Below are 24,644 nucleotides of genomic sequence, written 5' to 3' on the forward strand. Positions count from 1 at the left end.
ATGTGTAATAATGTTCTGCAAACCATTTAGTTGTTTATTTTTTTATTCTGGTTCATAGACTTTAACAAAATATATAATAAACTCACTAATTCATTTTTCAAGTGCTTATAGCACATAAAATTTACTTTTTCATGTTCTGCTCTTTACAGAGTAACAGGGTCAGAACAACACGCTAATATTAGTTGCTCAGTTAGTCTGGCTATCTGCTGCAGTAGCAAGCCTGTGGTCGGCTCCTTAACAGACATGTCGCTCTTGGTTTGTCAACTGCAATTTTCCCAACTCTGTTACCTTAAAAAGAATAATAGATAGCCGTCATCGAGTTTACACCTCCTGTGTATGTGGGGCTGTCAGAAATATTTCCACACAGCCGGACTCCCCTTACCCTTTGGCTACACAGAATGCAGTAGCCTTCTTTGAGCCAGCTAACTTAGAATGTGCATACAGCCAAAAGATAAAATAATGAATTGGTTAATTCTACATTGTTGTTTTTGTGATATAACTGTATTGTGAAAACCTCTTTCGAATTGATAATTGGCATATGTGCACCAAAGTTGTTGTAAAAGTGTTTCTTATCACATATAGTATAATGGTGTTCTATTTTGTTTCTACATTTTATTCCTGCTTGCTTTTATTCTGTTTTATTTTCCTATATTTTAATCATGTAAAGCACTTTGCATTGTCTCTGTACTGAATTGTGCTATATAAATAAATTTGCCTTGCCTTGCCTTGCCAATGGTGTGTCAAAACAGGAATGAATGACACAAGGTTACGTGGGATGTCCTCCGCTCTGTATAATGCGTGTAAAACAAACAGTGTACTGCTGTGCTGGGAATGAGTTAGTTACTTTAGCTGTGACATCATCATCTTTTTTTAGCTGCATAGTTAATGGTCACGTGACCGTGTTCTCTGTTTAATGTTTTATGCAGAGCGAGTGATTCAGTGGGATGATTAAAAGCTGAATTTAAGAAGAAACATGTGGTCCCCTTGTTGTGACAAGCACTTTGCATAATGTAAGCGAGTCTTCATCGGGGAAGCATTTTCATAGCTTAGCCTGAGATTAAGTGTTTTTAGTACCACAGTTTGCGTGGCATTCATCTAAAGATATCTATGAGAAACAGCGTATTGTCATAGGCCATTACATTGCAAGGAAGGTCTTCAATGGTGTTATAAGGGGGGAAAAAAGTGGCAAGATTGTGTCATGTTGGAGTTACTGAGTTTCTTCTCAACCAAATCAAAGTGTTTACAGTATATATGCCAGTTTAAGAAATATGGATAGTATGAAAAAAAAAGGTTCTCACATAATTTGATTAATAGTAGTGCTCTTTCCTTGCCCCTCTCCTTTTTCTCTTAGAGATGCTAATCAACGCGGCCTATGGCGTCATTTCATTTGCCAGCAATCATTTGTTTCGAAGCAGCATTACCATCAGGAGCACCTCACAGTGCCCCATTGATCTTTGAATCTAGACATTAACATTGGTTAATGCATGCGGTTAACTGCTGTAATGTGCATTGTTGCACAACATACTCTACATGCTCCACTGTTATTGGCATAACTGGAGCTGTTATCGGAAATATATTTATGAACTGAACAGAAGAAGGAGGCCTTTATCTGCCTCTCATATAGAGGTTGGATAATTATTCCACATTTTTCTCAACTGATTTGAAGTAATTACTTACACCCCTCCCTATTATTTTATTTTTTAGTAACAAGATGATCATGTAAAGCATTTTTTTTTATTTTTAGATTAGGGCTTGTGTGTTTAGACCTTAGGCTGAATGTTTAAACTATATAAGGGCTACTATTCTACACCTTACCCTGTGAGCTGGGTTCCCAGGGAGATTCTGGAAACCCCACTGAAAGGTTAACAGTATTTTTTAATGTATGGCCAAAGTATACAAGTCTTTAGTCCGAATTACAATTTGATTTCTGAAAAATTGATCTCTTTTGAACTTTAAAACACTTTGCGTTCTCAGCAACACCTGTCAGAGTTTTAGTCCACCCAGGCCACATGTAGAATATGCTAAATAAATACAGAGTTAGTCGTTTGTATTGAACTCTGCAAACCTACAGTACTCTTCATTCACGTCTAAAGGCTTTCAAATAAATCTCAATCACCTGGCATAAACACAGATCCTAAAAGCACCTTTTGCATGCTGACACCTGCTGTGGTTTTATTGGCAAAAGGGTTGAGGGGTTGCCTCCGTGATATTTATCTGGTTATTAAAATATTTGGTGGTACTAATCTAAGAGTCTAATGTAATAACGAGAACATGCAGTTGTTTTCTAAATATATCAAACTTACAGTTGAAATCAAATGTCTACATACTTTATAAAAAGACTTCTGTTTGCGCTGTTTTACGTTAGTTAGGATTACCTAACTAAGTAATTTCTAGTTGCAAGAATAATGAAATAATATTTTGAATAATTGTATTTAACGTTCTTGAAAGTAAGTAAGAAGTTCACTAAAATCATGGCGCCTTTAAAACGCCTTTAAATTCTAGATGTAGATGCCATGGCTTCTGATCAATTTGAAGCTCCTGATGGGTCAATTCATGACATTTGAGTTAATTAGAGGGTGACTTGTACAGTATGTATTTTAGGACTTGTTGACCTCCACATCTCTGCTTCATCCTTTTCTACAATTTCCAGTTGCCCAAAGGTGACACGTTCACGTGTTAACAGCATGGGTATGTCCAGTCACCACACAGTTTAGGAAGGACATAAATGCTGTGTTCTAGTGATGCACATATTTTGTTACAAAATGTGTTTATCAACCACAAAACAAAAGCAAAATAATTTAGAAAGATCCTTGCTAAAGCTGAAAACAAGTCATTAGCCAAACTGAAACAAAGCCTGATGCTGGAAGACCACCAGGGGAGCAGGAAGCTATTACTCCAAGAGGAACACGAAAAAGGAAAAATCTCAATTCGCACTGGCACGCAGAGATTTAGACCTTATTTTTTGCTTTGGACCGACGATACTAAAAACCCAAGGCTGAAGTATGGAGGTGGCAGCGTCATTTTACATGGGTGTTTTGCTGCAGCAGGGCTTGGTGCAGAGTGTATTATCAGAAAGGATGATGATGTATTTTGCAGAATTATTAAAACAACTTCTCAAGATATTGGCTAAGAAATTAAATCCTGGGCACAAATGGCCATCACAAATCCTTGACCTTGACACTGAAGATTTGGCAATTCGGCCTACAAACCTGATTAATGTACACCAGTTCTAAGAGAAATGGGCCAAAATTCCAGGAAACTATTGTGAGAAACCTTCTGTAAGGACCCTAACAGGTTAGACCCAAGTCACATAGTTTTAAAGGCATTTCTACCGAATGTTGAGGAAAACAAAAACGTCTGAATTTGAAGAAACTAATTAAAAATGTTCTGTTTATATTCTGGCATTTAGCAAACGGATGCATTCCGATCACACTGACGTAAAACAGGAAAGGGGTAGTCTGATTTAATGTCAGACAGTGAATAAAAAATTGTTTCAGGCTTAGATTGTCACTTCACCTTATTCTGTATTGCAGAAACAAACATTTTACTAAGATTTAAGTGACAGTTGCACAGCAAAGTGTTCTTCAGTTTAAATTAAACTAACATTTTTCTTTCACCAATTCTATTATACCCTATCAAAACACACAAGTTTTACTTTTTTCTTGAAATTGGTATATTTCGGACTTACATTGTACTTCAAGAATTGCTTTTGTCTTCCATAGGGGGATTTGTCTAACTTTATCTGTCTCTGAGGAGTAGAATATCTGTCAATCCTTCTGTTTATTATAATTTGTGTTATTGCAGGAGAAAACATTTCTGTTGCACTTGAGTTGAATAAAAACATGCTTGCCAGGCTGCCTATTAGACTGGATGAATAGATCTCAGGGATATGAAAAACAAAGGAAAGTGAGAAAATATTTAAATTTTGACAATAGAAAGCATTTAAAAGGTTGCAGCTATTGGACATTCTTAATTTTTAGCAGTGTTGCTTGACAAAAAGAGTTAGAAAAAGTAGGATCCAAATTAATCAACAGAAGGTCAACTCAACTTAGATATTTTTGTTTCTGCAAGTATAGGGTTGGTGCATTTGGAGTATTTTATGGTGCCTTTAAACATTTCTTTCAGTGTAGAATTATGATAAAACATACATCTTCAATGGATCTCAAAAGCAAGAACAGGGTGCAAAAATTTTAATTGATTGTGGATTTGGTTTATCCCACAAAGGGTCAGAGTTACAACTGAAAGCTAAAATATACAGATATACCCCCACTGATATTTGGTTAAATCTCTGTTAGCAGATTTAACTTTAACTACACACTCTTTTTTTAGATCCACAAACGTTTGCTGTAATTTAGGATATATATGTGTCTGCTTTTAAAGGCAGAATCGGAATAGTTAATTTAAATAGTTTGGTCTTCTGAATTAGATGTTGTTGGTCTGAGATGAACAACTAAGTGGTAGTCCTTTCTCTATTTTACTCAATCAGCGCTGTGCAAAGTGCCAGCACCAAAGTCAACAAAACAGACCCGCAGCATGATGCTGCCACCACCATGCTTGACCGTACGTACAACTTTGGCTTCGAAAGTCTCCCCTTGATCCCTCCAACCATGTTCCAGCTCATTCATTGTCTTATCTTACCATAAAGCCTTTCTTCAGGGGAATGTTGCCAAATTTACAGCAAGTCAGCATTCTCTCACTCCCATGTAATTGTAAGCTGGTTTCATCGTTACCTTTGACACTTGTGTTATATATTTGAGATAGACCGTGATCTATCTTTGAGAAGATAGATCTGGCTAATCTTAAGCTTCTGGAATATTGTAAAATTAAAATCTGGGTCTGCCCCGGAAGACCAGCTGATTTAAATGAACTCTGGAGCTTTTTTTATTGAAACTGTTAAACTGCTGTTTGTGTCTGTGTCCTTGGTGTTGTTTATTGATAATGTATGTTTTATTGCTGCTGTCTTGGCCTGGTCACTCTTGCAAAAGAGGTTTGAATCTCGATGAGATTTTTCCTTGTTAAATAAAGGATATTACTACTACTTCTTGATTATTAGAAAACAATGTGTGGCCTAGGTACAGTTTGCTAAGAGACATGGTCACTGTATACATATGCCGTGCATTAACAACGATGTCCGATTTAGGAGCAAGCTTTATTCTGGTTTTATTGTTATATTGATCTCCACTTTTGAGTTTTTAGATTAAGAAAAGTTCTGGTTTTGTTGCTTCCACTTAGATTTTATACGCTATTAGAAATGTACGTTTCTTGAAATGTATATTTCAAGAAATGATTGTGAAATCAATCTACTAGTCCATGCTTTTATCACGGTATGTCTTGACTACTGTGGTGTCCTGTATATAGGTATTAGCCAGACCTCTCATGCCCGTCTGCAGTTGTGCAGAACTCTGCTACTCGTTTTTTTTTTTGTTTAACTCAGACCCGTAGGCGCGAGCGTATTACTCCCATCCTGGCATCCCTTCACTGGCTCCCTGTGTGCTACGAGATTAATTTTAAGCTTTTATTTGTTTACAAATGTATGAACAACCTTGCTGCACCATATTCATGTGAGCTGATTCAGCCTTACTGCCCGCCCCGATCCCTTAGATCAGCTGATCGGCTGCTGCTGACAGTCCCTAAAACTAGCCTGAAGCTCAGAGGTGACAGAGCATTTGCTGTCACTGCTCCTAAGTTATGGAATAACTTACCATTGAGTATCGGACAGACCTCCTCTTTTTCTGTTTTTAAATCTCTTAAAACACACTTTTATTTCCTGGCTTTTAATACACAGTGATCTTGTCGTGTATGCCATTTTAAAATAGTGTTCATTGAACCTGGTTCTTTGCTTTTGATATTTTGTATGTTTTTATTTTTTTTAACCTTTTCTTGTTTTAATGTACAGCACTCTGGTCCCCCATGCATATTTTAAAATGTGCTCCTGAAATAAAGCTGATTGATTGATTTTTAGGGCATCAGATGATGTTAAGGTTGAAAATAAGGAAGCGGCAGCTGGATTCAGACACCAAAACAGACAGAATTATAGCATCCACACACACTGAACATAAAAAAAAAATATTTGTTTCATGAAGTGTGTCTGCTGCTGTTTCTCTTCCAGGACTGGCTGAGTAGGTTTGGCTACCTCCCGCCCCCCGACCCGGTGACCGGCCAGCTGCAGACCAAAGAGGCGTTGACCAAGGCCATCAAAGCCATGCAGAAGTTCGGAGGGCTGAAGGAAACTGGAGTATTAGGTATTATTATATGTGCCTGAGTTATAAAAAAAAATCTGCTGCACTGTCACTGTTTTACTTTGAGACTGCAGAGTATATCAAACTAAGTATCAGTGGAAGAAAATACAAGGGATAAAATATAATGCAGTCCTAGCAACAAAAACAGAGAGAGTAGCTTTAGAAGGAACTGAATCAATATCTCTCAGACATAACACTGAAAGGTAATATTTATTTGGGTTCTATTTACTGGGTAGTATTACATTGCACAGCTGTCGGCCCACTACAGGACAGCTTGTAAACATAAATCACAGTTGCTGTCACAGAGAGAGGGCGAGAGGAGAATGACAATACCTCCACGTGCCTACTGTATGTGATTGATGATGCTTGTACGTGTGAAACAGAACAATATATTGATTAGCGTGCATTCTCCTATTCTTGCCATGCACTGGGCTCATAATTTCCTGCAGTTCACATTGGCAGTCTTACCCACTCACAGGCCCCACAGCCCTCCCCTGCAAACAGCATCATTCTACATCTCCCACACGTACAGTAAGGAATGGCCAGTAGATACGAGTCATTTTGGTTCGTAAAGGATTGTGGAAAAAAATGTAATCTGCCGGCTGGCGGACATGTTTAGGAGCATCATTGCTCATGTAAGCAGGTATCTTATGGAGCTTGTATATTTTATCGCTTAAGTGGATTTAAAATGCCTTTTGTGGATGCACGTATGGTATGTTTGCATAGCAGGACCTGGATTACCCGGATTACTGGTGCAGCCATTTTTAAATTAATGTTGAGCCATGGTAGCAGAATACATCTCTCTTAAAATTAAAGCACTAAACCTATTTCGGAACGTTTATAAAAGTATTACTATTACTAAATGCTGTTTATGTTTGTATTTATTTTATGTGACAGATCAACACAATGTAATGCATAATGTTGAAGGGGAGGGGAAAGTCTACATGTTTCCAAATTTTTTTCTGATAAAAATCTGAAAAATATGACATTTACAATCACCCTTTGCTGCAATTACAGATATGAGTTTATCTCAAAAGGTTTTGACCAGTCCGACTGGATGGAGACTATATGAGGACATCCATTTTTAAGCCTTACCACAGATTCACATTTGGATTTAAGTCTGGACTTTGACTGTTTTGCCACATATAATTCTTTCCAGGGTGACAAGTCCAAATTTGGTCTCATCTAACTAGAATACCTTCTTCCTTGCTGCGCCCTCTACTTTTTGGAAAACTAAAAACATATTTTTTTTCCCCCAACTATGGCTTTCTTTCCACCCTCTCACAAAGGCCAGATTTGTGGAGTGCATGAATAAACGTTGTCCTATTAACAGATTCTTCCACCTGAGCTGTGGATCCCTGAAGCTCCTCCTGAGTTGCCATAGGCTTCTTGGCTGCTTCCATGAATAGCCGTGTTCTTGTGGATTAGGAGTTGTGCCATACTCTTTCCATCTTTGTGTATTGGATTAAATGGAGCGCTGTGAGATTTGCAGACATTAGGAGAAGGTTTTCTAAACTAAACCCGCTTTAAACCTCTTCATAAATATATCCCTAACCTGTCTAGTGTGTTCCATGGTCTGCACAGTTTACTCATGTTCTATTAAAAACGTCTGAGGCCTTGACAGAACAGCTACAATTAAAATACACATAGATGAACTTCTTCTTCTGAAAGCAATTGATTACACTGGTTTTCACTTAGTGGTGGGTATAAGGGCTACATAAAAAGGCATTCATTTTTAATTTGAAAAATGAATGCGTTTTCCATCCTGGTCCTCAGGACCCACTGCCCTGCATGTTTTAGGTGTGTCTCTGCTCCACCACACCTCCCCAGCAGGCATCAAGGGCTGCAGAGACCTGTTAATCACCCGTTTATTTAGGTCATGTTGTGGAGGCTATGAAACACCTAAAACATGCAGAACAGTGGGTTCTGGGGAACATGGTGGAAGACCCCAGATTGAAACTATGCATACTTCACTCTTATTTCAGTACTTCATGTGGGCCTATCACATAAAATCCCTAAAAACTATTTTTTTTTTTTTTTTGGTTGTAATGTGACAAAATGTGAAAACGGTTATGCTTTGCAAAGCTGTTCATACCCTTAAACAGAGATTCTGGAGTTATTATCACGGCACACCATTGTAGATTTTAACTGTTTGTTCTCACCTTTGCTGTCCTTCAGACCAAGCCACACTAGGTCTAATGAAAACGCCCAGATGCTCTCTGCCAGATGTCTCCGATCCCAACATGACGACGGGACGCAGGAAACGAAGCTTGAACACACAGAACAAATGGAATAAGAGACATCTGTCGTGGAGGTAGGAGCATTTTGATTCACAAACTTTCCATGACACCGGCAGATCACGGCAACGCAAAACTGTTTATCAGTCATTAAATAATAGCCGAACGTTTGCAGGGCCTACAGACGGAAGCAAGTCTTATCTCTTTCTCTTGGAAAGACCTCAGTGTATTTCTGAACCAACTACATCGCTTCTGCTTGGCAACTTTAAATGTTATTCAGATTTTGAAGTTAATCATTCACTTATTATTCAGATACCCCCCCCCCCACACACACACACACACACACACACTGCAGACACTGTATTCACTCATAAAACATTCACACCACATTCTTAATTACACAATGATAATTAATAAAGGTCAAAAACTGATTGTATGACAACAGTTCCTTTACTAATTAGTTTCAGAAAGTAAATATCTTCATTTACACTTTGTCATCTTTTACAGATAAAATTGAGATTGGTAGAGACAGGTATGGAATCACTTGTTTGAAGTTGGGCCTTAAGAAGCGCCACAGCCTGGGTACCGTGGTGGTTTTTGAAAGTTTGGTATTTTACTGCTACCTTGTGGTGGTGGTGGTGGCAAAAACATGTGTCAGTGGAAAAACCCACTCATAAAACAACGATTCCATGGATTTCTTTAAAATGACTCTCAAACAGATACAGAAAGTGCAGTAGGAGTGGGCAATAATCTTTGAATCCTCAAACAGCTGTTAATTTTCTGGTTCCGGTACTTTGACACAGCACACATCATTTTAAAGTCTACATGTTAGTAAAGTAATCTAATGTTTACACATTTGATATAGGTCAGGTATAAGCTCAAATCCAATCTTGTCAGCTCTGTGTGGGTCCTCTCTCAGCAAAACTGAAAATGTTTTTGGTTTACTGAGTTTATTATCATCCGGAGTGTCTGATGGTGGAGTCCCATGGTAACACATGCGCCAAATAAATCTAGTATTGATAGACAGTGCATTCTATTTTGTACGATAGGCCACCACAGGCTTGAAGTATTGCATAAGTGTGAAGCAAGGAAGTAGGAGGCATGCTTTTCAATAGAAAAGAAAAGAATAACTAAGACTGCACACCACTCTGAGCACACCGTCCCCCACGGGGCCACATAGTGCTGGTAGCATCATGCTGTGGAGATTCCTTTGTTCATCAGATACAGGAGAGCTAGACAGAGGCAATGGTAAAACAAATGGAGCTAAATACAATAAATTACAGTCTGCATTTCTAAAAGGCCAGTTTGTCAGATTAAAAGTAACTTTTAAAAAGCCGGTATTGAACATATTTTTTATTAAGCCTCCATTCCTATGTGAAAAATTTTACTTTTTTGTGGGTCTGGTGCTATATACTAATCTTAAATGCTGTGTTGTTTTTTTCAGCAGAAGGTGGTGAAAAAACATAATTAAAACGTATTCACTCATCTGCAAAAAGGGGACTAAAAGTAAGTAAAATGTTCTTAAAATGAATGTATTTGTCCTTGATTTGAGCCGGCAAGTTTAAATGATTTGCCAATGGGTTTGTTTTGCAGGAAAACAAACTCATCGCCAGCATCTTATTTCAAGTGCAGTAAATTAAATTACCTTATTTTAGGGGTCAAAATACGCATTCCATTGGTAGATAATCTTATTTATCTGCTCAAATCAAGAACAAATGCACTAATTACAAGAAAATATTACTTTTAGTTCCCTTTTTGCAGTGTCTGTGTTAATCTATATAATGTGTTTCCCTGAGTGAATTGAGTTACTGAAATAAACAAACTTTTCAATAATATTCTAATTTATTCCATCTGACTGTATGGTAGAGGCTGCAAAGGTCTTGAGACTGGGGCAGAGTTTTGCCTTCCAGATGGATGAAACATACAGCCAGAATATTTTAGATCAAAGGATGTGTTTTACGCCAAGTCCAAGCCCAGAGTTAGACCTGACTCAGAGACTGTGGCAAAACATATCTGTTTATACGGCTGAGGTCAAGCTATTCTACAAAGAAGAAAGTGTAAAAAAAAAATCAGTGCAGCTGTAGTTGCAGTGAAAGGTGGTTCTAAAAAGTATTGATTTTTTTTCCTCCAGAACCACCTTTTAACCTTTTCAGATTTATATTCCTCATGAATTTTAAAAAAACCAAGTGTCATTTTCCCTCCACCTCACAATCACCCCCTGTGTATGCTTTGTGTTGATCTAGCCTATAAAAATCCTAACAAACTATTTGTAGTGCGCAGTTGTAATGTAACAAATATAATGTGAATCTTTTCATTTGCTGTTGAGATCTTTTGCCATGTACTGTAAATATTTTGGCATTTATGAGCAATTTTAACCCTTGTGTAATTGCCGCTGCTGAACAGTTCGGTTGATTAACATGCACACACTGTCAGGGGTGAATAAGCTAGGAGACGGTTAATGTTAAAGTTAATGTGTTTGCCAGCGTGTGTAATGGGTGTCCACTCGTGCTGCACAAATCAGTGAACTATATAGATATATACGTGTTGACTGAAATCAAACATCTAAGGGGGGGAAAAAACATGTAGGACAGACACATGGAGAGAGGAAAACTGAAATACAAACACACCCACGAAGAGGCAACCTTTCTTGAGGGAACAGATTCTCTGGGAGGCAAACATTTTCAGAATATAGAATCCCTTGTTGCATAGTTGAGTAAAAGTCTTGGCAGCACCTTCAAAAATGTAATTTCTAATTTTGCAAGGAGATTAACAGCATTAGCTCTAGATTATTAAATTTAACAAGCTTGTTTAGAGTAAGGAGTGTTTGAATACGTTTACCAAGATAATTGATTTTGTTCAGCAGGCTAAAGACCATTCAAGGGCAGAATAAAAAGCTCAACAGTTTGCTTGTGTTTTTGCGATTTCTCTGAATTTCCAGGCAACACATTTAACTGAACATTAACTGGAGTTGGAAAAGGACCTTCTGTCTACGTCCTGATGGTGGCGGACCAGTTATCAGGGTGGCTGAGTCTTCAAATGAGATTTTTTTGTGATGTCATGAGCAGGTGAAGGTTGCAGTGCAGTCACTTTAGAGGAGAAGTGACATATGAGAACTTTATTTTAAAGAAATGGGAGCACACTGATAAACCCTCCAAGTATTTTTGCTGACGTAATCTTGGACCTGACTGATGGGAAGGTGACTCTTCCGTATCAGGCTAGACCACCTTTTATGAATATAAATTCCAGGTCATCATCATCGCGTTCGTAAATGGTGGAAGACTGTGTAGAAATATGTCAGATTTGGAAACATTTAATGACTTCACTGGAGTGTTTAGTTGATTTTCAGCTAGATTATTCAGTTGTGATCACAACCTGTGAAAGATATAACTATTTGTCCTAAATTAGCAATATCGACATTTATAAAGCAGCACTGTGTAAGTTTTGACCCAAGTATTAGCTTATTTTGAGTTATATTAAATGATTATTCAGATCAATATACTGCACTTGCCGCGTATGGGTGCTCCGTGCGGGCTGCCCCTCTCAAAAACTCGCCTACGTAACTTGAGAGGTGTGGATCCAGCTCTGAATGGGTCATGTGACCTAGAACACCGCTTTACAGCAGTCTGAGATCCCCTTAAACACCAGAGCCAACCTTACATGCTTCTACTTTTCTCATATTCGAGTCAAAGTTTTTGACGGCCATGGTTATTATTACCAAATACAGTAAGTATAGTTCATAGACCTTCATGTCAGATCTTCACCGCTGTTGAAGTCCCTGCAACCTTTCATAATTAGATGACTGAGCCTGTTGTCTGCCCTGTCCTTCTCTTCCATGGCTCCCCCTCACGTCATTGAGTTTACAAGCAACTCAATGACTTCTCATTCTGCTGGTCCAAAGGGGTCTGCTATCAGATTCCAAAACATGGAGACTGTTTCATTTTGTGACAGTGCAGTGTTGCCAGCGGCTTTTAATGTCGCTAACCCTGAAAGTTACAGCGAGTTCCCTCTAGTGGCTAAAGGTTAATAATTGAATTTATTGATCTCACAATGGAGAAATTCACTTCTGCATCTTAACCCATCCCCTTGGGGAGTAGTGGGCTGCCACTGTGCGTCGCCTGGGGAGCAATTGGGGGTTAAGGGTCTTGCTCAGGGACCCAGAATGGCAGCTTGTGGGAGTTGAACTCAGAACCTCTGGGACCGAAGCTCTGCGTTCTAAAAACTAGGCCACCACTCCCCCCTCCACTACACAGCACTGCTTTGATTTTCTTATTATTATTCATTTGTCCTCACCTTTAAGTCAAACCAATCTCGAATAATGTATCATTTATTATAAAATGTGATAACTTAGTAAAATACAGGGGGGTGGGGGGCGTGATAGCTCTAGGATAGGTTTGGGGTATGCACAGAGCGGCCTGTTGTGAAGTGCTTATAAGAAAACGTTATCAATGGCAGTTTTCTCGTGCACCTCTTACTACTTTAACTTTTACTTTACACTACAGTCTGCACACAGACCACTCCTGGAAAGGAAAAATAGGCCATTTTCCAGCCATTTCCAGCTACACGATACAGTTTAACATAACTCCAGCAGAACCAATGCAATAAAAGTATGTACTCAAACACCTTTGTAGGAAAGCAATAAATATTTGTTAAACATGAAATAATCTACTCGGCTGTTATACTTTCCATTTTAAGCGGATCAGCCTAAAGCTACTTATAGTGAGACGTAAAGGTGTGAAGGCCGATGCAACAAGCCAAGAAATTATGAAATAAGGAGGATTAATAGATCCAAGGTAGGGCAGAAGGAAAGCAAAGTCAAGCGAGATGAGGCAAGAAAGCAGGACATCAGGGCGCTGGAGGATTGAAGAAACAGGTCGATGAGCGGGAACCTTCAGCTGTTGGAGCGAGGCCGACCGAGCGAGAGTGGCTGCGCTGGTTAAAGCGGAACAAGAAGGAAAATCTAGAGCTAGATAGTGCAGATCACAAGGCTGCAGGATGAAAATCATGCAAAATTGTGTGAACATGCAAAATGAATACTAGAAAAATATGAGAAAGTCATTGATACAAATCATTTGTTTTCGTTTGAACTTAATCACTGTAGATCAGTGGTTCTCAAACTTTTTAGAACAAGTACCCCATCTGTAAATTTTCAAGTATCACCTTGTTAACACACATTTGAACACAGTAATAAACATTAGTTTCTTTCGTGAACATCATAATAAAGATCATAAAGATGAGGTTAAAAAACAAACAAAAAAAAGTGTTCTTATCCTATGGTACTATGTATGTGGTTGGAGAATGTGGAGCAATTTTAGGAAGGAAAGTCAGAAGTTTCCTACTGTCCCTACCCTCATAATCCAACATGGCCGCCCTGTTTTTAAAATGTAGTGATCGCCGTAGAACTAAACTGCTTGTTTGCTACTCTGATAATTTGCTTCTCATTATGTCTTTCACACATATAGCACTGTACAGGCTCCATAGGCAAACATGTTCAATTAGTGTTTTAATACATTAAAATGCAAAGAATGGGCTTCAACATTGTTAGCTTGTATTACTATCAGCAGTTAACACATAAATTAGCATATCTCACTGGTTTTCTGACTTGCAACCAGACCATAGTTAAATTGGGTTTAATCAGATCCATGTTCTGACTTCAGACCGACTTCATTAATGGACGTGCAGCGATGACTTTGATGAAAACCAGAGTAGGCCTACATCAGCATGAAATAGCACAATAGTCGATGCGCTTGATAGCACCCCTGTAGCTGCAGTGGACATAAATTGAGGAAAATCACCCACTACTGATTCCCAGGGATACGGGTCTGGCTCATCCAGCTGGAATCTGCTGCGAGCGCTTTCAGCAGCTGCTCGGGCTGTGAGAGTGATGAGTTCAGAGGGATGAATCACCTGTCACCAGGGGCCAGGATAGTCATGGCTTATTGAAAACAAATTACCTGGAGACTCTGTCCCCGCAGGCAGGCCTTGTTGAAATAATCCCACCACATTTCTGAAGGCTCTCAGTCAGAGGTTCACTGAGTTTTTGAGGACATCATGATGTGACTGTGTGAGTGTGGTCTCAGCTGACCTGGAAAAGGAGGTGGCAACCATCCGGTCCTGCTCGCTGTACTGGAGCTATGAAGGTAGCATCTGCTAAAGGGAACCGGCTTGCGGACTTCTGGGAGGGTTTGCTGTTAAATAACTGCAGCATTTTTTTTTTTGTTATAACCCACAACCTTCTCTCCATCTTGTGACTGCCAGCCAGCTACAGCCAATCTCCTGACCTAAGCCACCCGCAGTTTGGCTCTTTTAAGAAATGTTTTTTTGTTTTTTGTTTTTTTCAGAGCAGTGGAAGTTACCTGTCTACTTTTTTCTGGTACAACAACAGAGCATGTATAATTGGCTGAAAGCAGAGATCTAAAGAGCATGTGGGTTTTCCTTTTTTAAGAGAGAAGCTAGTGATTCTGCCAAGGATAGTATAGTATATTTATTTTCTTTAGTAAAATGTCAGATTTTTTTTATAGCTGTATTTTTCCTGTGGGTTTTTAAACATGGGAATCTACATATATAAAGAACGACAATTTAAAAATAAAAACAGAATTAAGATTATGGCACCCGAGACCATCCATTTTCTAACATGCTATCCCTTGTGGGGTTGTGAGGGGTGCTGGTGCCTATCTCCAGCTGTCAATGGGTGTGAGGCGGGGTACACCCTGGACAGGTCGCCAGTCTATCACGGGCACCCGAGACCTTCACAACTTATATGAACATCATGGTGCTTTATGGCAAAAGGGATTTCCCCTGTTGCTGTTATGGCTATCCCACAACAATGCCTCTGCCTCTGGGTGCTGTGTTAGGATGTTTCCACAGTACAGCCCACATAGTCAAAAAAATATTGCACTCAAAAGTCAAGAATCTTTATTGTCATGTGTTACCAGAATGACACTTGTGATGAGACAGACCCTTATTTTCTCTTATCACACTCAACCAATGACACCAAAGTTCTCTATATGTGTATCATTCTGTTATATTATGAATCCCATGATATACTAGTGCTTCTCCTCCTAATCCTTCCCTTCCCGTAATGCCAGGGCCATTCTTGGACAGTCTGACAGGTAAATTTTTGCATTGGAACTGCAGCTTGAAAAACAAAACCTTTTTGAATTTCCCAGCAACCAGCAGAGCCAACCTCAGATGCAAACAGGAGGGTGTGTGTTCTTGCCTCCAGCTGGGGGACTTACCGTACAATGCAAGAGCCCAGTGTATAGCAGGAAATTCCTGAAAACCAGATGAGCCATGCAGGAAGTCAGATACAGGAAGTGTAAAGCAGATCTGGTATATTCCCAAATAAAGGAGGGAGGGGGCGGGGGTGTCTGGATGCATGAACAGACTTTGCAATAGATGAGGACGCATACAAAACGCGTTGTCAGTATGAAGCTGGCTTAAGAGCGTGGCAGTGTTGTGCCAGTTCAGACGTGATAGAAAGCGGGCATCAATTCGGGACGTAACGGACTGCGTTACCCATGATGCAATGTGGTCAAAATGGCCACCAACTCATGTGGTCAAAATGGCCACCAACTCTCATCACGCAACACGGCAAAATGGCCGCCGATCAAGATAAGGTTGCTATGGTGATGGCTATAAAAGCCGATCACACACGACAATCTTTCTTCTTCCCTGGCTTTTAGCCAACCCGAGAAGACACACACAGCTGTTTCCGTTGGGGTGATCCCACGCCACGTGTTCGATTGCTCGCTGGACCGAGATTTTTCGACGCAACGGTTATTCCCTGCTTTTTATAACAGGAGGTCGACTTAAATAAGTACTTTTAAATTCCCTCTGATCAAAAGACTGAGAGACGCCGGATCTCCCAGAGATCGAAGAGGACCCCGCTTTGTCTGGCCAACAAAGCGACTGTTGAACCCGGAGGAAGAAACGAAGGAGCTTCTCCCCCCGTCCCGCTGCAGCCTGCGGACATCTGCGCTCGTCAAGGCGCGTCCAGAAAGCCACTACTCGGAGCGCTCCGGACCAGCCCCGAGGCACCTCAAAGTAACGGGGTCTCCCCTTTTATTTCTGTCTCACCAACAGGGTGTTTAGAAGTGCCTGGGCAGGCGGTAGAACTTTGTAGGTGTTGGTTAATGCTTTTATTCCACGACGAAGTTGGAATTATTTTGCTGAACATTTTCTTTGTATGTGCATGCATTTTACAATTGATTTGCTGTGTTGATTTGTGATCCATCAAGAACCCCGCCGTGGGTTACCGCTTTATTTCTTTTCATCTTTTTCCCTGCTTTCCCCCTCTCTCTTTTCGCGTCTTCTTATCAGTTAATCTTTTTGTCCGAGCTCAAGTCGCGGGCTTTGCTTTAAACTCCCAGTTAGCTGCGCCCCTCGAAGCGAGGCATTATCCCATCAGCGTAAGCGTGGTTACGTCATTAGGACCTCCCCTCATACGTCATCGTAGCAGCCATCTTGGGAGGGTGACGCGTATCTGAACTGTAGGTAGCTTAGCTGAACTAGCTTTCGTAAGACATCAAAGCGTCCAGTGAGATTCCCGAAGCTGTTCTGTCTATCAATGCTGATACGTCAAATGCCGATGTTTCGAGGGCGGTGTTAAACAACTTTGAGTTAAGTTAAGATCTGCTAACCGCTCATTTTAATCCATTGTTCATTTTTGTTTTGTTCTTTATTTCCACATATATTTTTGCATGTTTTAGTTTAGTAATGAGTAAGAATTCCAAAGTTGTTGAATCAGAGAATTACTGTAACAGGGAATTGCTTTTGGTTCAATAAAACCAACGACTGCGGAATAGACATTGTTTTGTGTTCAACCCAATTCACAGTTGCCTGGGTATTCAGAATTCAGAGCTAACCTCCTTTGGAGTTAACATCTGATATTAATACAGAGACAATATCATTGGATGGTGATAAGGAATAAGGATTTAAACTCGAATTGCAGTTACATTGGGGTTCTCACAGCCTGCTGGATAAACCTGGTCGGTTAACAGTCCGACCTGATCATTTATTCCAGCATAAATGAGTTCATAACAGCAAATTAACTAATGCATTAGTGGTATAAATACTTACAAGCTTATAGCTAACATCACCACCATTTGAACTATATTTGTTATAGCGGAAATTTGAGTTGAATGATTTATTATTTAAATTATAATACCAAATTATAATTAATAATAATAATAAGCATATTCAACCAGCTTATGGCATAACAGCAGTAACCTTGTACCTCTGTCAATTGGTGGACATGAGAAGGTTGTAGCTTTAGCGTGAGGCTAGTTTTGCTAATCGAGTTTAAGATTCTCTGATGAACAAGCACTGCAGTCCTGTGCAAGCCCTACAGTCTCCCCATATGCTCCAGGAAGAGTTCTGGAAGACCATCCTGCAGATTTTGCCATTTCAAAAGATGTTTCAGACAAAAGACACTTCCTGTCATGGTGAGGTTAAGGGGACCCAAGCGCAGAGCGTAGTATGGACCAGAAGTTTAACAATAAACAAAAGAAAATGTACAAAATGTTAAGTACAGGAAACACATAAACATAACAGGCACTCGAGGTGGCAGAAGGTGTAAGTCCATGAATAAACAGAGAAACCAGCAAGAAACACAGAAATGGAGACAATACTGTATATACTGAATCAGGGTGGAGAAATGAGGCAAAAGACAGGTGAAAGAAATCAGAGTAAATTACGAGCAGCTGAGCCCACTGAGGACAAAGAGCTGAGCTGGAATACTGCAGATGGGGAGAAACAAAAGGAAAAGATCTAATAAAAAATGCAAGGTGAACATGGGAAGACTGAGAACAGGGTCCACAAAAATAGGAACTAATATAAATAAACATGATCCAGGAACTTAAACTCGTCAAAAATACATACATGAAGAAAAATCAGACCACAAACACCTGGAGACTGTGACAGTTCCACTGCCAACAAAGGTGTGATCCAAAAAATAACTTTGTGATAGTTCTTGTAATTTTCTTTTATCAAAGTGCACTTTATAAAAGATTTTAAATGTGATTTGAGACAGTTGGAAAACCTTTAAGGTAAATTCAACCTAACCTAATTAACCCGTTTCCAGATTCTTTTGCCCCATTTCACTTCTCTTTGCTGTAATTACTTGAGTAACAGAAGCATTTACCATCAAATGGTAGTTTTGATTAGTTGGATGAAACATTTCATGAATTGTTTTGCTTTATCATGACACTCCCATATAATGTCTGATCCTTTTAGACATTTCAGCTCTGCCTTTTTTGTTAGTTTATCTGTGAACAACATGTTCATTAAATTGGTAGTTGTTAGATTTTATTTTTTTGCCAATTACAAGTAAGGCCTGTAAGATTTCACTTCAAAAGTTTTATATTGTAATCATTATTTAGTCATTCTAAAGGAAGTACCCTAATGAGAGTAATTTAATGTGTTTTCAACTCCGAAAGAGCCAGTAAGGGGAGCCTTTAGCCCTTTAAAACAGATCAGATTAGGTAGTAAGAGGTGCACAAAATGTTCCTCCAAAGAGTAACACGGGTGGATTATGCTTATCATGAAAAGAGGGTTAAGCTTTTTTGAGTTCTGGCTCCTGAAACTTTTGGTGAAAAAATGATAAAAACCTTACTAAAAGATCACATAAAAAGCTCCTCTCAGTTAACTTTTATAATGGTTAATTTTATGGTTTAATGCAAAAAAGGACTAGGTGTGTGATTTCTAGATTTATAATATCAAGCTTCTGTTTTGGGTTGGAAATAAACGCATAAATAACTGCAAACTCCTATGGCTCATTGAAACTGCTTGCATATTTCATCTCTTCTCTTGCTTTTACCTCCAGCATTCCCCTCCAGGCTCTAACAATACTCCCATCTCTTCCCTCTCGCTCTTCTTCATCTCGCTCCTCTTCTTCCCTCTGTTTGCCTGTTAAGCTCCATGGCAAATGATCCTGAGTCCGTCCACGACTGCCTGCTCGCTAGTGTCAGGGTGTTCTTTGATGTAAGCACTTCTTTATGTAGGTATTAAATTTGATTGATGTGGAAGCGTCTGACAGCACACTCTGTTCTCAGATATTTATTTGTAAGTCAATGATGCACACTCTGAAGCTCTATTGCTGCTAAACAGCCCTCCAGCCACCGAGCAGCTGATGACTCCTGCGTTTGTGCTGGATCCTGAAATCTCCAGCGTGTGCACTTTTGGACTGAGCCGTGCTTGCTAATGCTTTTATCGCTATATAGGTTTGTCTAATTCACGATCAGAATAATGTCAAGAAAACAGACATTAATGCTGTGTTGGGAAAGCCACCAGCTTAATCCGCAGACTTTTTCTTTCAGAAGTGAGTATAGCATATGTGCAATGCACTTGTGCTTTTGCCCTCCAAAACTGACAAGAATTTCAGGATTTTGAGTCATTCATTTCCCACTGTGCTGACAAGTTTTCCTTTAAAACATATGTCTTTATAATTTAATAAACATCATTCAGACCACTCACCAGGAAAGGACTGTTTAATGAGTATATTTGCACAAATGTCTGACGGCGACCTTGTCTTTCTTCATGGGGGAAACTAGAGCAGATAGACGCCAGGGAAGATAATAACTCCTCCTTGGGGAAAGTGGATTCTTTGCAGATGAATGTGAGAATTAAAGCAGGGCTTAATTAGCAGCAGCAGCGGCAACAGCAGTTTTGGTAAGTGTTGGCCGGGCTCTGAGGGCCACGCTTGCAGCCATGTAATGCCATAGATGTGAGAAAATAAAGCAGCAGACTGCTCAATGCTTAAAATATGGTCTCTTTGTGAGAGTGGCAATGCCTCTGTGGGTTCTACACACTAAGGCCAGAAGTAGTTTGCAGCGTGCACAGCTTTGCGTGTCTACTGAAAGTAAGGAGCCGCCCTGACTCTCAGGAAACTGAGAATTTATCTAAACTGTATACTTTCTCATGCGTCAATAAATACCGTAAAGAATGAGAAAACCGATAAATAAGGATTTTCCATCTATGTAACTGAAAATCCAAACGTCAGTATATGCCCTTTTTTTTATAAATGTATTTATTTTGATTGCTCTATTTCTACACTAGATTCCTGATCCAAACTACATCATACACAGTGCCTTGCAAGTGTTCACCCCCTTTGGCTTTTTACAAATTTTGTTACATTCCAACCTGTAATTGAAGTGTATAATGGATCTGCACAAAGTAGTTTGAGATGGTGAAGAGAAAAAAATAAAATATATATATATATATATATATATATATATATATATATATATATATATATATGTATATTAGGGCTGGGCAACGATTAAAATATTTAATCGCATAATTTGCCTGATTAATCGCAATTAATCACATTGTATTTACAAACTCCAAGAATGAATTCAAAAGTAGTGTAAAGAGCACTTTTATTTTAATGTTCTGCTGCCATATGAACAAAAGTGTTGTAACATTTGTAGCACTTATTAGTAACACATATTTAGTGTAAAGCTCAACTTAGACATGTAAAACAAAAAATAGCAATAATAATAAATTAAAGCTTATTCCCACTGACAGGGAATTCTCTTTATGAGGAAAAAATCTACCAAAAACAGGCAATTTCTGAGGTAACAGCAGGGAGCAGCATTACCATTTTATGTTCAATACCAAAGTTTAACTTGGCAGTGGTTACAACTAACTTGTTTCTGTCATATTCCATGATGGAAGAACTTTAAACTGAAATGCTTGCTAACTCGATATGCTTGCGTTGCTTGCGTTTATTTGACGTTAACACGCAGTTTTTTGTTGTTGCTTTCTCGCGTGCATATAGTGAATGGCAGGGAAAAACAGGCAAAAATACATGGATACTTTGAAACGAGAAGCGACTTCACCGACGGCGTCGATGCAGACTCCGCTCCGCTCCGCACAAAACTTGTTCCGGCCGCCAACTCATCGCCTCGCCTAAGCAAATTCCTGCGGGAAACACCGCCTTCCGCATGTCGGCTTTGTTTTTTTCCGGCCAGCACCTTTCTTCTTCCTGCTTGAATCCGAGGCTGGGCTGACAGCGAGGTTATTGGCGCATTATCGCCACCTACTGTTCTGATTCAAACCCCTAAACCGCAGCAACAGACCTTCACAAAATAAAAGCATGTGAGCAACTTGCGTTAATGCGCGTTAAAGAAAATATCGCCGTTAATAGTCTAATGAGTTAACGCGAAATTAACACGTTAACTTGCCCAGCCCTAATATGTATATATATATATATATATATATGTATATATATATATATATATATATATATATATATATATATATATATAAATATATAAATGGGCCTAAAATATTCTGCCGCAACTAGTTACCTTCAAAGCTTGCTAAGCAAATCCAAGACTTTTGTTATTGAAAGTGAAAATACACCGTAGTAATTTAGTATTGGGTTAATTTTAATTTCAAATATAAAAATTGCTCAACACAGTCCTAAATTAACTTAATTAATGACTGTGTTGAGCAATCCATATATTTTCTGACCTCAGACAAATCTTGCGATATCATGTAAGGGAGGTTAACAGTAAATCAGTAAACCGGTAAACTTGAAGGATAACAGTGAGCTTGAAAATGGAGAAGTTTCTCATTCAGCCAGCAACTCCTGTCTGTCATATAGCAACGGCTAAGCTACCGCAATGAAAAAAATCTGGGAAAAAATGAATATATTTTCCCAACTGGAGTTACTCCACATCTACGTCTATTTCCTGTGAACGTGTACACAGCAGGTCCCTTACTTGTTTGATCAACAAAATAATGCACACAACACAATTCTGAAAGAAAGGCACATGAAATTAGGCCATGATTTTAAATAATGTATATACCTAGAATTTACTTTAAAGATTAATGTGTACAGACTTGGTAAAGAAAGTAGAAAACCGTAATGAGTGTTGCCAATCTTGGCAGGATCTTTCATCTCTGCAGTTTCACCACAAGCAAAACATCAAGTGGTAACATTGCAGACTGGAGTTGGCATGTTAAAATCCACATCAGTATGATAAAAAGACTGATTAAGTATGACTTGTTTGGAAGAGTGCCTCATCTCATTACATTTGAAAAGGGTAGGGATATCTAAATAAACCAAAACCATTCTGGATCAATGTCTGTTGGTCAGACTTGGCCAAAAGGAGAGTTTTTTTTTTCTAATCCAAAGCAAAGCAGCACATGGATAAAAAAAATACAAAGACACAAGACACAAACAATCTAAACCCACCAGCTATTATAAAGCAAGGTGGTGTAGAGCTAATGATTTGGGCTTGTTGCAGGCGCAGAAAGAAGGCATCTATTTCCAAGTCTCTGAGTTTACACCAAAGTACGTTTTCTGGATGCCAAAGTGTTTTAAAGTGAATCGTGGGGCCGTTTGTTCTGCAGCATAGATCAAGGCTCCTTCAGATATTTGACAAACATAGCACCATATGCACAGCAGGTACATTCTAGGCATCTCAATAAATGTGAATATTTCTAAAAAGTTAATTTATTTTAGTAACTTAATTCACCACGTGAAACACATTATTTAGTTACACACAGACTGTTTTCAAGCATTTATTTTTCTTAATTATGATGATTTTCCACTTGCAGCTATTGAAAACATGACATTTAATTTAATAGATTAGAACATATACCTATAAAAAAAACATTTAATAGAAATGTTGGCTTGATGAAAAGTATGTTTAATGCACAATTAAAGGTTTTTATTTAAAAAAAGGCAAAGACTTTGAATGCATATTCTAATTTACTTAGATCCACCTGTATGTATTTTTCATTTGCAGACTTTTGCCTTGAATCATAAATAAAAGATGGCTCAGAGCTTAAGTTACACGGTGTTGGACAAACAGGCAGTGAAGTACCTTGGAATAGTCATCATTGGAATTATGTAATATGGTTGTTGATATTGTCATTGAAGCCCAATGGAAACAAATAGAACATAAATACATAGTGTTGTGGACTTAATTACAAGAAGCTGTTTAATAAACATCAGATCTGACTGCAACTGGTTGCTTGATTAAATGTAATCAATAAGCCAGTTAGAATCAAGGTGTGTGACACTGTGGCAAGTTCACAATCCGTAAAGATAATCAAATTTAAAGGAGGCACCATGGGGGACACGACACTTCCTTTAATTTCCATGCGAGTGGCGTCGTTGCATGTGAGCAGCGGCAGTTCACAGAGACTCCTTAGTTCATCTGAGATGCAGCGCAGGAGCACTCTGACCTTGGCGGTCTTACCTGTAATTGCATTCACGCTCACACACTTGCACACTTATGCACACAACATTTAGATGCACATACATGCTCGCATCTGACAAAACCATGCACTCTGTCTCTCCATCTTTCTCTCTCGAACACTCTCTCTCGAAACACACAGACACACACAATCACCCTCCCTCGTCGGTTTGAATTAGGACTAATCAGCAGGTGAATTGTCTGTGGAGGCGCTGATCCATTTGCAGTGACCTTGTCCTACTGTGGTTAGCGGCGACGGTCGCACACTCAGGCGGTACTGTATGAATAAATGGACTGTGCAGTCACATTTTGGCAAACGAATTGAGACAAAAGTTTTGTCTCACTGTACGCTACAAGTTCCCTCCAAATAAATGGTCCGATTACATCCAGCAGCAACTTGATGACTGCATTTGCATATTAATGGCGAAAACCCAATTTTCAAGCGCCCATTTCGTTATCGCTGTGAGCTAACATTGCATCCAAGTCACTCGTGTCCATCTGTTTTGTGACAACATGTTGATACAGACATGTTTCCTAATTAATGCATTAATTAGCTGCACTAATGAACTCATTTACATCACTAGATGGGTTAAAAACGTTGTGGTTGCATGAGAACAACAGCAGGCGCGTGTGAACCGAAGCAAGTTTTCAAGATCTCTGAAGGGTTTAAGTGGAACAGTCTGTTATGAAATGCTTTTTCTTTTCTAAGTAAATATAATCATATGCTGACTATGGCCTGCAGTGCATCACAAAAGTATTTTCTGCCCCTTGAAGTTTCCCATTGAACTTTTTCACACAATCTGACAAGTGTCATGCATTCGTTTTCACCCTCTTTGAGACAATACTTGGTAGAACCACTGTTCTACTGCAATTACAGTTGCCTCTACCAGCTTTTCAAGTTCAGAGGCTGATTTGTTTAACCATTTTTATTTGCAGAGAAGCTCAAGTTCATTCAT

The 24,644-nt window shown here is 39.1% G+C and overlaps 1 protein-coding gene across 1 annotated transcript in view; it reads left to right on the forward strand.

The window, feature by feature from the left end:
- LOC118564019 (matrix metalloproteinase-17-like) overlaps positions 1-24,644 on the forward strand; it is a 193,868-nt gene that overhangs the window by 151,067 nt on the left and 18,157 nt on the right. The window contains exons 3-4 of the mRNA XM_036140712.1: positions 6,110-6,242; positions 8,418-8,553. Coding sequence (XP_035996605.1) covers positions 6,110-6,242; positions 8,418-8,553 — 269 coding nt within the window. The remainder of the gene's footprint in view (positions 1-6,109; positions 6,243-8,417; positions 8,554-24,644) is intronic.

The sequence above is a fragment of the Fundulus heteroclitus genome, chromosome 8 (genome assembly GCF_011125445.2).
Source record: "Fundulus heteroclitus isolate FHET01 chromosome 8, MU-UCD_Fhet_4.1, whole genome shotgun sequence".
Classification (NCBI taxonomy): domain Eukaryota; kingdom Metazoa; phylum Chordata; class Actinopteri; order Cyprinodontiformes; family Fundulidae; genus Fundulus; species Fundulus heteroclitus.